This window comes from Teleopsis dalmanni, chromosome 2, assembly GCF_002237135.1.
Source record: "Teleopsis dalmanni isolate 2A chromosome 2, ASM223713v2, whole genome shotgun sequence".
Classification (NCBI taxonomy): Eukaryota; Metazoa; Arthropoda; class Insecta; order Diptera; family Diopsidae; genus Teleopsis; species Teleopsis dalmanni.
In genome coordinates, this window is record NC_051847.1 from 93,465,689 (window position 1) to 93,483,114 (window position 17,426).

General features: G+C 26.8%; 2 protein-coding genes and 1 long non-coding RNA gene across 3 annotated transcripts; 2 read left to right on the forward strand and 1 right to left on the reverse strand.

The window, feature by feature from the left end:
* Window positions 1-1,023: 1,023 nt before the first annotated feature.
* LOC119684153 (ubiquitin-conjugating enzyme E2 W-like) lies at window positions 1,024-7,307 on the forward strand. Its single transcript, XM_038098122.1, has 5 exons — window positions 1,024-1,195; window positions 5,715-5,806; window positions 5,873-5,975; window positions 6,843-7,074; window positions 7,144-7,307. The coding sequence occupies exons 1-5, from the start codon at window positions 1,064-1,066 to the stop codon at window positions 7,155-7,157; spliced, it is 573 nt and encodes a 190-aa protein (XP_037954050.1). The 5' UTR covers window positions 1,024-1,063; the 3' UTR covers window positions 7,158-7,307.
* A 3,285-nt stretch (window positions 7,308-10,592) lies between these two features.
* Window positions 10,593-11,728, reverse strand: LOC119680785 (CDK-activating kinase assembly factor MAT1-like). Its single transcript, XM_038093770.1, has one exon. The coding sequence runs from the start codon at window positions 11,616-11,618 to the stop codon at window positions 10,680-10,682; it is 939 nt and encodes a 312-aa protein (XP_037949698.1). The 5' UTR covers window positions 11,619-11,728; the 3' UTR covers window positions 10,593-10,679.
* A 3,261-nt stretch (window positions 11,729-14,989) lies between these two features.
* On the forward strand, window positions 14,990-16,744 carry LOC119682941. Its single transcript, XR_005252614.1, has 3 exons — window positions 14,990-15,076; window positions 15,893-15,974; window positions 16,072-16,744. It is a non-coding gene; the product is annotated as an uncharacterized LOC119682941 (long non-coding RNA).
* The last annotated feature ends 682 nt before the right edge of the window (window positions 16,745-17,426 follow it).

The window sequence follows — 17,426 nt, forward strand, 5'->3', positions numbered from 1 at the left end:
GGTATGAGTTTGTGGAAATGTATATGTATCGGCGTTATATATATTATATCTTCAATCTACAGTAAGTTTTGGACTAAGAAGTAGTGACATAGATTATTTCAAATGTGTTTTAACAATTTTGTTTCTCTAGCATCGCAGCTTTTGGCATTTAATACTAACAGTTAAAGTTATTATTATTTTTATTGAATTATTTTTAGCAGTCTGAAAGTAGTATAACAGGTCGATAAATGTTTAAATTTATTTATCAGTTTATTTTGCGCATTTATCTGATAAGAACTTAATTGTTTAATAACTTGTTTTTTCATTTTGCTTGCAATGCAAACAAATTAAAAAATGAAAAAAATTGCGATAAAATTGCTTAGACCAACAAATGGTCTATACTATATGCGTATGTGTATGGAGGTAGACTTATCGATCAGTTGATTGGTACTCCCTTTGAAAAATTTTCAGTGAAAGGGGTTCGTACTATTGAATGAAAACAACAGATAACAGTACAACAGCAGCAGAAGTCTACTCCTTAATTAAAAGCTAGTAAACGCTTGTCTCATTTTGCAATCTTATCGAAGCAGAAAGAATATAAATGTGTAGTAAAAATATATATCAGAGCATTATGTACTTTCACTTCCCCACTTCCACTTCGTACACTTAAAAATAATTGCCTTTTTATGAAAAGCTTTTACTTCATATCGCATTTTTTATTTACTTTATTTTTGCCAGTAACGGAAAAATTGTAAAATTACTCTCACGGCTGAGTACAAATTATCGCAATTTTAGAAGCCAGTAGACTTCTTCGAAGCGGAAATTTATACAGAAAATACATTCGAAATTTACACGGCGCCTAAAACGTTACATTGCGACTAAAGGGAACTTCCTGAGGTGTCGGTGAAGTGTAAATTTTGACCGAAGAAAGTGTAAAGTTCATAGTACATTAAAAACCAAAAGAGGGTCTGAAAAGATCAATAAAAATGTGTTAAAAACTTTGAAAAGAAAATTTTAAAAATAAACAAAAAAAAATTAAATTTATAAACTTAAGCATAAATAAATAAAAACAAATACAGCAAATATGTTAAAAATTTTTAAAAATAAAAAAGACAAACCGACTAAATCGGAAATTATCACTGAAACAAATATACCGACGAAGTCGACTACTACAAAATGTGGAAAACCTTTAGTACTAGACAACCATCGCTGGGAGGCAAGTATTAAAAAAACGCTATATAAACAAAAAAACATTTTTAAATTTATTAAAAAAATTTAAATAAAATATAAGGTTAAGATTCAGCAAAAAACTATAAAGTATTTTTCAATGAAACTTTATAATTAAAAAATTATTTTTATATTTAGACATGAGAATATAAAACAAAAAAATATTTTTTAAAATTAAGCAAAATGTGATAATAGCAGTGGTGCCCTTCTTTGCGTGTATAATTTAAAGTATTTTATAGCTAAACATAAGCGAGGAAGAGAGATAGTAAACTATTATTTTTTTCTAATATAGCGATAAAAAGTTCTTACTTGATCATTCTGCAATATATATCTGAATAATATCAGTGATATATTAAATTTTTAATTACTTATTAATTATTCAGATTCCCACTGAGGTATTTTATTGATGTACAGTTAATATAGTTAGTGTGTGGGTAGATCATTCTACAATATACTAAATAAATTCAATCATATATCATTTCTTTTTCTTACATTATGTATTTGTTAAATAATAATAATAATAATAACTAATTTTTAATTATTTGGAGGTCTGAGGTTTTTAATAGAATCTAGTAAGAGAACCTTTGTTTTTATATTTTAAAATACTATATAGATCTATCATCTGTATTTGTATACATATATATAAAATTTGAATATAAAATATATGTAAATAAATTTCTTTTAAAAAATGCATATTATATGTGTTATAAATTATTAATAATTTAAAAAAAAAAAACAATATAAAAATGTTTTTAATAGAATCTATTAAGAGTAAAAGAACCTTTTTTTTTTAATTTTTTAAAATACTATGTGGATCTATCATCTGTATTTGTATATATGTATATATAAAATTTGAATGTAAAATATATGTAAATAAGTTTCTTTTAAAAAATGTATATTATAATTGTTATAAATAATTAATTATTGCAAAAAAAAAAAAAATTAATCATGAAAAATATAATTATATTTGTGACCCAACTAAGTTCTACCAATATTTTTTTTTCATCAGTTATAATATATTAAATTCTAATTTATAGATAAAAATACTAACTAAGAACTAATAAAAATACTAAAAAAAAATTGTAATATTTACAAAAAAACTAAATATAAATATAAAAATATTATTTATTTATTAATTAAATGAAACATGATGATTAATCATCACGGCACGATACGATTTTAGCTACTAGGGCTTCTCTGCTAGTTGGTATAATTGTATTTAAAAAAATAATAGAGATAAAATTAGATAGAGAGGATAGTAAAATAATAAACAGACTGTCTGATAAGGATAGTATTGTGATATTTATGACATAATCGTATGATACCATGTTGTATTTAGTGGCGTAAGATTTGTATTGTTTTCAGATGACAAAAATAAACAATTAAAATAGGACAATAAAATATAAACAATTCTACGAATATTTCATACATACGATTGTAATTATAAAAAAACTATTTTTTTTAATTTCTTACTTTCTCATTTGACTTTGTTTGAGTCTATGACTGTTAAATCATAGAACATGATATTTTGTAGATTTTTAGGAGTTCAATTTTCCCAAAGCTGATTAGCAATCAGTTATTGATATCTTATCTATCTAAAATCAATACTCTTATATGAGTATAGTATGAAAATTATTTTGTTCATACTGTACACAACTCATTGTTTTTACTGATTAATAGAAAAGTAAGCACGTAGATACTTGCAAAATACAGTTTTTGCACTCAGGGCACTCAAACAAAGGTTCAAAAGCGTTCTTTTATAATGTATATTGTAATTCAAACCAACTTCGCATTATATTTGTCTTTATTACTTTTTTATATTTCTTGTTTATTTGTAATTTTATCGAATTATTTCAAATATTTCATGTTAAGCTTTCTGGCTTAATAGACTGAACGGGTTTATTTATTTCTTATATATATATATATATTAATTATAATACTTAATTATTTGTGTCAGATAACATATATTTTAAATAAAATACACACCTTTTATTTAAATCAGTACATTCAGTATAAGACACTACGGAAATCTGTATTGTATATATAAATGCAAAATAATGTAATAAAAATAATATATATAGAATATCTAAGGACGTATATGGTAAGCACGTATATGGTAAGGACGTATATAATAATGTCCCATTGAATATATATATATATATATATATATGAGAATGTATACACCATATTTTAGAATATATAAAGAACGTTTAAAATGTATGTAGAATGGATATATAGAATAAATAATAATGTATACAGAATATATTACATTATATATATAATAGGGTTATTCGCTCTGTCTTGCAAATTCATTGCAAGATGCACGACATATATAGACTGCGCGAGCTGTCAATGGACAGTAAGAAATTATACGAAAAACCTTTCTTGCAATTGCTTGCAATCTTACTATACTTTAACCCATGTATATATGCTTGCAAAGACATGTTTAGACATCTGTTGCTTCTCATGTGAATGTAGTATGCAGCAGAGGTGTGTTTTCGCACTCTCGCCATTTTAGTATAGCATTTTTGCATTTCGTGCATCTTGCAATGACTTGACTTTGCAAGGCAGAGTGAGAAACCCTTATATGTCAGTGCAAAAAATAACACTGAACAGTAAGAATATTATAACTAATAAAAAGAATTTTATACAGTAGTCAAGTATATATTTTAATCCTGTAGCTCTCTGTTTTACTTTTAGCATGTCCTATTTTTCAAGTATAACATTAATCTCCGGCTTTAGATATCTCAAGAACCATATTTACTAAAAATAGTTCAATAGTATTTTTATAAGAGGCACTTTAAATTTAATTGAATTTGAGATATTTTGTTATAGTTGCGTTCCAGTTCTAAATTAAGATTTGAGTTTAATTTTTGAACTATTGTGATTCTGTTCAATTTCAATATAGTAAATAGAGACAAAATAAATTTTAATATATACATTTTTTATTATGAATTTATTGGTTTTTAAAAGCTTTAATTATAAATTTTTTATTCTTATTTTATATTCAACTGATGTTTTGATTGATATATTTATTATCGTATTAAAAAGCCGAAACAAATTATGTGAACTGAAGATTTACTTTTGTAGGGCATGAAAAAGGTTAAGAAACATCATTATAAATTTTAATTTTGGGGTAATTTTTTAAGTAATCATATTAATTTTTGCACTTTTCTCTAAGTAATAAAATATTTTCATTTAACTCATAAATTTTTAGCTTTTTAAGCATTTTTTTACAATCTTATCTTTTGCAATTATTTATAAACATTTTTGCTGACGTCTTTTGGTTATAAAATTATATATGAGAACTTTACAAAAACTTAACAATTTATGAAATTATTTATAATAAAATGAAGTTCTTAAATATACAAAATTAACCTTGTATTTTGCAAGTGTGAAATTATCATATCTCTGTCTGTCAACAGAGGTTCTAGTATGATTGATATATCGTATCGATTATTTAAAGTATATGCAGATGGAAAACAAAATAAAAAACATTTGACAATAATTAAGTTCATTATTTATGATAATTAAAATTTATACAAAATATTTTGCAGTCAGTATAGAATGACAGGAGGATAAGAATTCTGCAATTTACGAGTTTTATATTTTGGTATTTAAATAGAACTTAGTAGGTCATTTGAACTCTAATACTTAATAGTTTTAAGTATTTAATCAATTTTTAATTTATATAAAAAAAATAACAAAATATTTATAGATTTAATAGATTTAGTTTGTTTTTTATTCTGTTTCAAATCCCACCATTCCTTTTAACACATATCGTATACTCTATTCCATATTGCTTTTTTCAAGAGTTTTAACTTTCATGAAATGTTTCCACCTTTTGCTTTCCTAAGAATTAGTACATTTTTTTCTAGAAAAAGATACTTGTATTCATACATTTTTAACGGCAACTTTGTAATATTGGTTTAAATTATTCTGTTACTAACTCAGATGTCCTTTTTAATATACCACCTTCACAGTATTCCTGTGAAATTTCAATTAAGCAGTTTATTATGAAACTAGATTTTACATACTTTTAGTTCTTACAAAACTGACATCTATCGCATGAATTGATGAAATTAATTCTGGAATCTACTTATTTCAAATGTAAACTTTAAATGTTTGTATTAAAGTTTTCCAATTTTTTTAATAGAATTGCAATATGTTCTCTAATTTTTAATAAGTGCCATTGTTATATCCCCCATTAATAATAGTTTTAACTAAACCCCCCATACGCTATTCACACAGCAAAACATTAGATCGCTGTCAAGAACTAACTTTAAATCGCTTTCACACGACATTTTTGCTAATTAAATCAATAATTGGCATTTATTGAGCGATATCCTGAAAGGAAAAAAGAATTTCACAAGAATAAAGTTGTATTGAAGCATAGGATGCAAAAACTTATTTTTTGTACTTTAATTATATATAATACAAATATTAATATATTTTATTATTTAAATATGTTACATAAAATTAAAAATGTTTGTTTTATTTTATTACAGAGACGACTTCACAAGGAGCTGATGTCTTTAATTAAGGAACCACCACCAGGCGTGACTGTTGATACGGAAAGTGTTGGACAAAATTTGGCAGAGTAAGTATTATTTTACAACAATTCCCTCTATAATAAATAACACTGATATATAATAAAAATCCATAGGTGGAAAATACAAATTGCTGGTTTTGAGGGTACACTGTATGAAGGAGAATGTTTTGAGCTTCTATTTAAATTCAATAACAAATATCCCTTCGATTCGCCAGAGGTAAGTTATTAAAAATTTTATTTATATCTTTAATATTATGTTTATATATCGGGTATTTTATAAATTCTTTTTTCTTCTTCTTTGTTCCTTTAAATCCCAGTGGAGCATAGAGCTTCAAAACCATTTGTCAATTAATTAAACGATAAATATTTTTATTGTTATTTAATTTTTATTTTATACCGATATTTAATCGATCATTGATAATTACCTACGGGAAATATTAGTTCCTCAGAGATTATCCAAAATAACTGAATTATCTGTTTAAAAAATAATTTATTAATATAATATTTTTAATTATCATCTTTGGCAACAGATTTATTTCGAATAGAAAATAAATAAAAAATAATTGTATTGTATTTTTTAATTAACTGAACAATTAGTCCATATAGAAATAAAACATTAAAAATTGTTTAGGCATATTTACACATGCAGCAGTTTATGTTTAAAACAGAGTTCCTGAAGAAGAGAGGGAAAGGAGTGTAGGATTATACATCTTCAATGGTTGCCCATCTGATTTCTTGCACCAACGTACATACAAACTTTCTGACCCATCCCTTAATCGAACTGTACTGCCTTACAATTTTCTCCCCTTTCACACAACTATTACTCATTCACATCCTAACCCACGTATTTGTCAACGAAAATTGATTTATTTTTTCATAAGCACTATTATTATTAGCCAATTAAAGTATTTTCAAGCGTCAAGCTGTCGCTAGTGTGAATAGGACCTGTAATTGCAAAAATAAAAACAGTTAATATACTACACTATACTATATATTAGGTGTATTTAAACTGTTGATTCTATATTTCATATTAATTATTATACATTGCTTTAATAATAAAATTTTCAAAAAATGCATATTTTAGGTAACATTTGTTGGAAATAATATACCTGTTCATCCTCACGTCTATTCAAATGGTCACATTTGCCTCTCTATTCTTACTGATGATTGGTCACCAGCGTTATCAGTTCAATCTGTGTGCTTAAGTATTGCCTCCATGCTGAGTAGCTGCCGCGAAAAGAAACGTCCGCCAGATAACACACTCTATGTCAAAACCTGCAACAAAAATCCAAAGAAGACCAAGTGGTGGTACCATGGTGCGTATTTCCTTTATATTTTCCATAATATTTCAAATATAATTAATTAACATTTTTTTTTACTTACAGATGACTCTGTCTAGTGTGAGTGGCATACTGTCAAGTACCTCAAAATTTTAAAATCTTCTCTACAACAATCGCTATCGGTACTTTGGCTAGAAATAAAAAAACCCCTCAAACACATCAAGAGTAGGAAAAATTTATTTTTTAAAAAATTGGCAAAACTTTGATGTTTATTTACCAATTTTATAATATATTAAACTTCAATACTGAAATATATTTTTAAGCAATTCCTTTAAAAATGTTTCATATTTGACTTTTCAACAATTGTATCTCAAACTTAGAGCAAAGAAATGCTATGTAATTTTTTTTAAAACCTTAAGTAAGGAATCGAGGATTTTGTAAAAATTGTTGAAGACAATTCAGTAATTAAATTTAGAGAAGTTTATAATTATTTAAAAAAAAAACAAATCAAGAACATTCCTGACTGTTTAAACTTTTTTAAATTACAGTAGTGTCAAAAAAAGAAATAAACAAATATGTAATTGGCCTTAAAAAAAAATTAAAGGCATTTTATGTTATAAAATATTTTCAAACATTATCTCTAGCATAAAAGCATAAATTTATTATTTTTATAGTAATTTTGATTAACTTTAGAAGCGAATTGACTTTAGTTCGTGTTAAATGAATGTGTTATTATTTTAATTGTACATAATTTCAAGTGCTTAGAATATTTTTTATTCTTATTTATAAATTATTATTTTTTTTTTATTTTTAAGACGCATGCACATATGTTATAAAAAACGATTGTGAATATTTTATAGTGTAAGCCAGCCTAAGTGGTTTACTCATAAATGCAATGTTAACTTAAATACTTAGTGTTAGGTTAATTATATTAATATTTTAAATTTATTTACTTATATTTACTTTCTAAACGCTTTGGTTTTCATCATATTTTTTTTACATTTACCTTTTTAAATATGTTTTGGCCAATTCTTACCTTTTTACCTCATACCGAAAGTACTATAAATTTCATATTAATAAGTAAATAGATTTAAACTATGACATGTGAATTTGTATAAAAATGACAGTTTATATATAATTGATTATATATTAAAATAACTAATATTTAAAAAAGTATTCGATATAATTAAATAAATATATATACATATATATGTATAAACAACAATGTATTTGAATTGTTTTGAAGTAAGCATTAAACACACACTCCTCTGAACCAGCATATATTACCTATAAGATAATAAAAAAACACAAACGATTCGTAATGTAAAAATTATTAAAATAAATTATGTTGAAGGTGAATTAACAATTAAGTTATGTTAAGGGTAAATTAGCATATCAGATTCCACATAGTTTATAGCTTATCGACAGTAGCACAAAAGATGCGTTTCTTTAAGCCTATTATTAAGATGTTAGGTACACTACAGCCGGATTCTTATTAAGATAGCAATCAGTATCTTATCACCTTATCAAATTCCGCTTTTGTTTGTTAATCGGAACTAATTGAGTCCATTGCGTTTTAGCACGGCTTTTATTATAATGTTAGGCTTAAGAATAAATCAGTATGTCAGATACCACAGAGACCGATATGCATACATTAGTTCAAGACTATTCTTAAGATATTCGATTCAACGGTGTATCAATATATTACCAAGGCTTCTGTTGCGTTACACCAGAGATACCGTTGCGTCACATTAAGACTTCTATTAAGATATTCAGTTTACGGATTAATCACTATATCAAAAAAAATTTTGGTTGTATGGGTAAATTGGGTTTAGTCACGGCTCTTACTATAATTTAAAGGTGAATCATTATATTGGATTCCACATAAACCGCTCATGAGTTCGTAGAGTTAGTTTAAAGCTATTGTTAATATGTTTGTTCAAAGATGTGTCAGTATATCAGGGCCGTACAAAGCACGGCCTGCGACATGTTTTTAATCTAGCACAGTTACGCAAATTTTCTTTTCGTGTACTGATAAAACTACATTATTTTATTTTTATTAGTATACCACAAAGTGAATTTAATTTAATTTCATAAATTAAGAAAAATAAATTTAAAACAACCGTATTTTTATTTTTGTTGAAAACAACTATGAACGTAAGTATTTATTTTTGCGGCCCTTCAATCTGTACAGTGTTTGTATTGGTCCGCGATCGCATCTGCTCTGGACAGCCTTGCAGTAAATCATCAGAACTCCTGCTGCGTTACATCAGAGATACTATGGTATTGCGTTAAATCAGTACTCTTAATGAGATGTTAGGTTTAAGGCTTAATAGGCATATCAAATTTCACATAAAGTAATGACCCTGTTGAGTAATGTCAAAGCTTTCGTTAAGATGTTAAATATGGGAATCAATAAATATATCAGGTTCCACTTAACCGGCTATAAGTTCGTTGTGTTACATAAGGATTCTTATTAAGATGTTTAGGTTAAATCAGTATATCAGATGCATATAACCGCCGATAGGTTCGTTGCGTTACGTCAGGCCTGTTATAAAGAGGATAGGTTCAATGGTAAAGCAGTCTGTTAGGATATATATAATCGCCTGTGACACCGGCGTTACATCAGTGTCCTTATTAATATATGAGCGTCCGTTGCAATACTTTAGGGCTCTCGTTAACAAGTCCCCTTCCTAGTAATTTGGTCATTCCTATATAAAGAAAGTTCTTGCGGTTTATATGTTCCTGATTCAAGAGTTGCCTACATCATTTTAACCATGGTTGTGTGGGTTAAAGTGCAATTTGACTATTTAAGAATGTTTAAATGATGCTAATTTTCTAGTTAATTTTCTAATAATAATACTTTTTATGAATTATTATTATCGAAAAATATGGAAATATACTTTTGAGAGTATAAAAAATAGTTATAGCAGGGTTAATGGCTTAGGTTACCTACTTTTAAAATTAACTAAATTATTAGCCTGAACACAATCCTGAACTCAGAATTTAGGTAATAATATTTTATGGCATTCCTTAACATAGTTTGTCTGTGCAGTTTGGATTTATAGATGATATTTGATATTATCCTTAGTTTTATGAATGTCCTTTCAAAATTAAGCAAGCAATAGCAATTAGCAAAAATTTATAACTCTTTTGGAATTTCAAAACTGACAATAATTCAGCATTTAATATATATATATTAAATGCTGTTTTAATATAGAATAAATATATTTTACATATATGATAACGTTGTCAGCGTCTTTCGATTAATATTAAATTTGTGATGTTCGATGACCACGGATAACCAAGTTTCTTTCAGGAACGCTTGGGTTTACTTCTCGAACCAACTTGTATTTTCAAATGTCAAAGAAACGCTCACCTCTTCCAACGCAAGCCATAACAGCAACAACATTAATTGATTTACAGTTTGTTTTGGTAATACAAGGTGGTTCAGTATAAATTTGTTGCTATGAAGTTAAAATATTCCATAATATGTAATCGAATAGAAATAATTTGATTAAATTTAACAATTAATATCACAAAAGTTTAGCGCTTACAATTATTTTTATTTAAAATACTTAAATTTCTTAATTATGAACTGCATAAATACATTAAAGCATTAGGAATTTTTAGATTTTATATTACATATCTGCACTACTAAAGTACAACCCCATATAAGCTTCTTGTAGCGCCCGTTGGCAAGCCAAGTTAGCACGATAACCACCTGCGCGTTCTGCCGTAGTTTCCTGGCGTATATGAGCTAAGTAATTCTTTTTTTGTATATCATCAACAGTTGGAGGAGTTGGACCGAGCATATATAACTTTGGTAAAACATGAACGTATAAAGGACCCTCTTCGGCTTTTGGAACTGGCAAATAAACTTGATCTTTGTCACGACCGAACTTTACACCACTAGAAAATTGCACAGGAGGTGGAACCTTTTTTTGCTCTTCTCGTAATTTTTCCGCTTTTTCCGCATACTCATTTACAATTTCCGTTGCATTCTTACCGCTAAACATAAGCTCGTCTATCATTGCCTCCTTATCACGGACTTTCTTCTTTTTTTGCTCAGCTTCAAGCGCAACTAATTCCTGTCGTCTCGTCTCTTCCTGGACGCGTTCAATTTCAATCAACTCCGTCAATTCTATTTCCTCACGACCAACACGTGTTTTATTTCGTTGTATTATTTCCCTATTTTCACGTTTATATGTTTCGATGCGCTTATTTGTATTAATTATATCAATATTGTTAGCAAGATTATATATAATGTTTTCAATTTCTTCCAAATAATCGTTATAATCATCTAGTGTTTCGAAGTCATCTTCTCTCTTATTGTAATCACGTAGTATACGTCTTCGTATATCAACTTCTTTTTCTACCTGCGGGTCTTCGAAGAGCTGTATTCTGAAATTGTTACGTCTTAATGGTACCATACATTCTGGGCATGAGCCAGACCCTTTTAAAAAGAGCAAGTCTACGCAAGATTCGCATAATGTATGTCCACACACATTGACCATAAGCTTCAAAGAAGGATTCCGGTATTTTGTTGTTTTACAACGTGGGCACGCTTGTCCTTCCATTTTGTTTACAAAATAGACAACTTAATAATTACTTATAGAAACGTAAAAAAAATTAATTATATTCTTTACAAGTTTAATGTGAAACAGTTTAAACAATAAACAAACTTTAACAGCTAGCTTATCTGCAATAAATTAGATTCCACAAACCCAAAAGTCAAAAACAGCTGACTTCAAAAGCAGAGCCAACATAACTTTCAAAATGAAAGCAAATGAAAACAGGGGTGTTACTGAAAGTAATTAGTAGCTGTAGTAGCTGAAGTAGTTGAAGTAGTTGCTATAAAATTTATTGTAGAAAATTGTGGAACTTCCTAGTTGCTATTTTATCTATTTTATATGGGGTTTACATTACAAGATTTTCTGTTGGAAATCGACTTTGAGCGCAAAACAACACCCGTTATAAATAGGATCAACAAACTTCGAACTTTAACTGAAAGTTTATTTTATTTAATACCTTTTTCAGAATACAGTGCTAAATTTAATGCGTTATCGATAAGTTTTTTGTATAAAAATGGCAAATTGGCAGATTTTTAAAATAATATGTTGCTAGTGCCAAGTTAGTAATTTTTCAATGGAAGCTGGGTTGTTATTTATAAATAAATTTTAAAAAATGATTTATGAGTTAAATTTTTTCGGAGATATTTCAATATTTGAGTTGAAATATTGCCGAATTTATAAGCTTGACTTTGACTTTAGATTTCACAAAAGTGTACTACTCAAATTTGTGTTTTTTATTGCTTTAATTATTCCTGTATTAGAAATATTTGCGTACAAATTGTTACCATTTCTAGATTTTTCTAAAAATAAACTTTTTTTGCTAATTATTTTTTTTGTATGATTTGAAAAATACGCATCAGAGATCTAATGTTTATATACCAAACGAAAGACTTCAAAATTCTATAAATAATCTGCATTTTTATTCAGTTGATTTAATTTTTTTAAAAAATAAGTTTTACAATATTTATTTATAAGTAACAAACAAGATTTTCATAATAACGTTTACAGCTGATTGCTCAACAATATGTTAAAATATGTGACTTTTATCGAAATGAAAACCTGAAACGATAATTTAACACTAAATCAGCTTCAGCAAAGTTCGTTAACGAAAGTTCGTAATTTAAACACGGCATTATTTAATAAAAAAAAATAATATTTTGACTGCAATGCATAATACATAAACAATATGTTTTTTCTTTTATATTTTCAGTTTCTCATGAAAATGTGAACAAAATCTTATATTTAAAAAACAGAATTAGCTTAAACTTTTAAGAAAATAATTTTGTTTTTTTCTAGCTGTACTTTTATTCATATGTTCAAAGTGCTAGATTGCAATATTTTGAATTCACAAACTATATTTAAGTTTATTATTTTTATTATAAGCAAAAATTATTTAATTCATTTTAAAATTTGTATTAATACATTTATGAAAGATTTTTAATTCTTTCGGCAGTACATTTTAACATAATAAAAGCATATAATAATAATGAGAAAAAAAATAATGTAAAAAAAAAGTGGGTTAGAGATATTATCAATCATGTACTAAGCAAATATTCAAATTGGGTAGCAAGGGATGCTGTAACAAGATTGACTGTAACATTGATGTAAGCATAATGTTTTTAAGTGATATTATTTAATCAACTTAATTGAAATTTAAATTTTTTCTAAGTTATTTAACTAATACAATTATTAGCGTCATAATTTAAAGTCCGATTTACTACAGTAAATTAAATATCCTAAACTTGAGAGGTTGTTTGGGACAACCTGCATATATACATTTTATTTGATACTTCCCAATCCTAAGCACGCGTGGATGCTTTTCATGTAAAATAGAATTTTCGAAATTGTCTATGTGCATTCGATCAAAAATAGATTAACATAAAATGCTAATGTGCGAGTTGGAGTGGGAGTAAATTGAGGTAAAGTAAATAAAAATTTTCTAGAGTTTTTTTACACTGTACTTATGTAAATATTTATTTATTTATTTATTGCAATTATTTATTATTTTTGGTCAAAAATTTTCAAATTTATTTATTTATTTATTAAACATCTTATAAAATTTTCACAATGGTAACGCCTAATTTACCTAATTTTTATCTAAGTTATACTACTCGAAATTCTGGTAAATACCAACATTCGCAGCCATACCGACATAGTTTATTAATTCACTCAATTTACTATCAATTTACTCGAACTCGCACACGGCCTTAATAACTATAATAACCAAGGGGTTATTACCAGGTATGTAGTGGAATTTTTGATGTGATACTAATTTATTTCTTTTCTAGATAATCTTAATTACTATAATCCATGTAACGGTAACACTTTGTATTTAACACAGAGAAAATTTGTGTTTTTGTGAAACCTCACTCAGAAAGTAAAGCATCTTTATAATTGATACATTTGAGAGTACAAATGCTTTGTTAAACATGTTGTTATTTATTAATTATAAACTAAATAAACCGTAAGTAAGTAAATGTTACTTAATGTAAATTAATTAATTTGTTATAAAATTTGTGTCATCAAAACGAATACTTACTTTAGCTTTACATACAGATGCTTCGTGTTTTCCCATATTGCATTATAAGTTTAGGAATATAATATACTTAGTATAAATGCGATATTCTTAATTTGTATTTCAATATTTTGAAGCTTTTCCCAGTGGCTAAACATTGTATGTTCTCACACAGTTATTCCTCTGGAGAAATAATAGTGCGACAGCTTGGTGGTTTTTTGCAAATCTTCCTTCTCGAACACCAATAGTATTTCGAAGGAATCATCATTTTTAAAAATTAAAAATTAATTTTTATATGGTCAATGGTTTTACATGGTCTTTATATGGTCGCGGTCATTACTTTAAAGTTTATTGTCAATAAAATCAAAGGATTATACATGTATTTTTACGCACATTTGTATTTTATGTATTTGTTATATTGTTCAAGTTTTCGAGGGAAATTTAAACTGTTTTGAATTTTCATATTACGTATTTCTCGCCAATATTTAACGTTTTTTATATAGATGTTTAAATTTTTAAGAATTGATATACATATAATAAAAATATAATATACACACATCGATATAACTCATTTCCTCACTTTCTATTATATTTTAAATTAGCACTTATTTATATATTCAGAATCAAAATACAAATAACCTAATATATGTTTATCAAAATATTAGTAAAATATTACTAAAATATTACAACGCTGATCGTTATTTACCATTCGAGAAGTGACTGCAACATCACAACATACCTGTCACGGCGAAAACTTTGACGTTTGATGCTTTTTTTATGCTGTGACTTTTCGGCGGTGTTTCTAAAATAAATTTTACAATAATAAATAAAATAAATATTACACATTAATAGAAATAAATATAATATATTTCTTTATTAAAAATTTTGTTTAAATTAATTTTATATTATTTTAAACTGATACAATTATGTAGCTGCGGAGTGATTTTCGGTGAGTAACTTATAATAAATTTATTTAATACAAATTAATTTATTTAATTTGAGAACAAAACAACAATCAAGAATTTTGAACAAAACTTCAATTGTACGCGAGTGAATATTTTGTATTTAGTGTTTAAACGTAATTTACTGTGATGTTTATGAAGGAGAGAATTTTGTGCAAATTTGCGCCCCTATTAGGCTTAACCCATGCAGACGACAAATTTAATAGGCTCTATAACGACACTTTCTCGAGGTCGTTTCTATTTGCTGGGATATCCTCTGCTTCTCGAAAATCGTTACAATAAAATTTTTAACCAAAATATTCAAAGATTCGCTTTTGCTTTATATTATATTTTATTATTTAGTACAATTAAATAATGTTGAGTCGTCAATAAATATTATGAAAAGTTTAGCTTATTTTACATGAATGTATAAACTAAAAAACGATGGTCGTCTCTTCCAAGTGATCCGGAGATATGTATTTATTGGTTCAAAGTTTCCTTGGTCTACAGATTCAACGCAATGTGTTTAGAATTTGTGCTATTCGTCTGAATAATCGGACGCATGAACTATGCGTACTCAAGAGCCGTCATGCGATCGAACGTAATGATTTTCTTCGCTTGACTTAGGTGTTTTCTAAAGGAAGAAAACATATGTATTTAAGAAAGAACATATGTATTTATGTATATGATTTGTATTAATGTTTCTTGATGTACGTATATATTCTGCAAGTTTATATCATTTACGGTAGACGGAATACAATCAATCATTATTATTATAATAATATTTATTTATTTAATTATATTTTATTTCAATGTAATTGCAGATCACTTGGATGGACTGCGAGTGCGTGCTGCAATTATTCTCGTGCTAGGGTGGGTTTTTTCGGGGACTAAACTCAAAATCAGGTAAGCTGGTGTATGACCGATCGATAGTAGTGCCACGTGCAGCTATCATAATCTGTGGAGACGTAAAACATCTTCCGTTAACTAACTTTATTTCTAGAGACCTAGCAGCGGTTCTAGTTGAAGTTTCAACAATAGGATAGTCATGGCCTCTGCCTACTGCCCAGGTGAAGAAGAAACCGTTCCATCATCGAAAGTCCAACAGCTAATTTCAAGTCTACTGGGCGGCAGCTAATTAGAATATATTATGTGTCTTGGATCAATTATAGCTAATGAAGGTAACAAACCCACATTTATTAACGTAATTAGAGAAGAGGTATTGGATCCCACTCTATACACCAGAGGCATTGAGGAATCTATATAAAATTCGCAAGTGTCGAACGAAGTGTCAATCATGGTCGCAGTGCTCCGCATCGTTTATTTCTATCCTATCCTATCCTAATCTATTTTAATTTCGGACATTTGCAACATTCATTCCCAGTACGTGCTATATTAAGTATGTAATGTTTAAATATAGTCATGTTTTATGTAGGCGAAAATTTGTTGTAAATTTCCGTCCTTACAGCGCTTATCAAGAATTAGAAAGATGTCTGACAATTTATTTAATATATTAACTGCATTATGGTGCATATTTACAATAACTGCATAATCAAAAAATTTTGAAAATATAGTTTAGGCCTTTGTTGTGTGCCACTATTACTACAGTCTTACTGGAGTTGAAAATTTATTTTCATATGGATTTTTTGATTCCGACTTTTTGAAAATATAATAGAGGATTACACTGATTGATTCATTTAAAAAAAATTTTTTCGGAGCGCAATAGTAGAAAGGAAAGATTTATTTATGAAAATGTAAATATTACATTGGGTTACTGTTCAATGTTTTCTAAATTTATTCAAAATTAAACTTAAAAGTAATTTTAAAACTAAATATTACAATTTATGAATATTTTTAATATTATCTAAAATTTAATTATCTAAAATAATAAATTTTGAAATTAATTTAAACATAACAAAACACATGTGATTTTTCAGATTCTTCAATAAAATACAACTAAAAAACAAATTATAAGCTATTTTAAATATGTGAAAATTACTCGTCATTTGAAATAACTGTAAAAGTATTTATAAAACAAAATTTTTCTTAAACAAAAATAATTTAGTTCAAAATTGAAATTAAAAAATAAGAAATTTTGTAAACATGCTGATTAAATAAAATTAATTTCATTACTTCATCAACTTTTTTTTTATTAAAAAATTTTTTAATGATTGCTTTAGTATTATTCATTATCCCAGTAATACTTGTAACACACTGTGGTTTTTAATGGTACTTGGAAAATAACGAAAAAAAGAAAAATCAAAAAATTGTTAATAGAAATTTTTAATAAAAAAAAAAAGATAATTAAAACATCCCCACGTTTTCGATAATAAGAACATTCAAGATAATGATAAAATA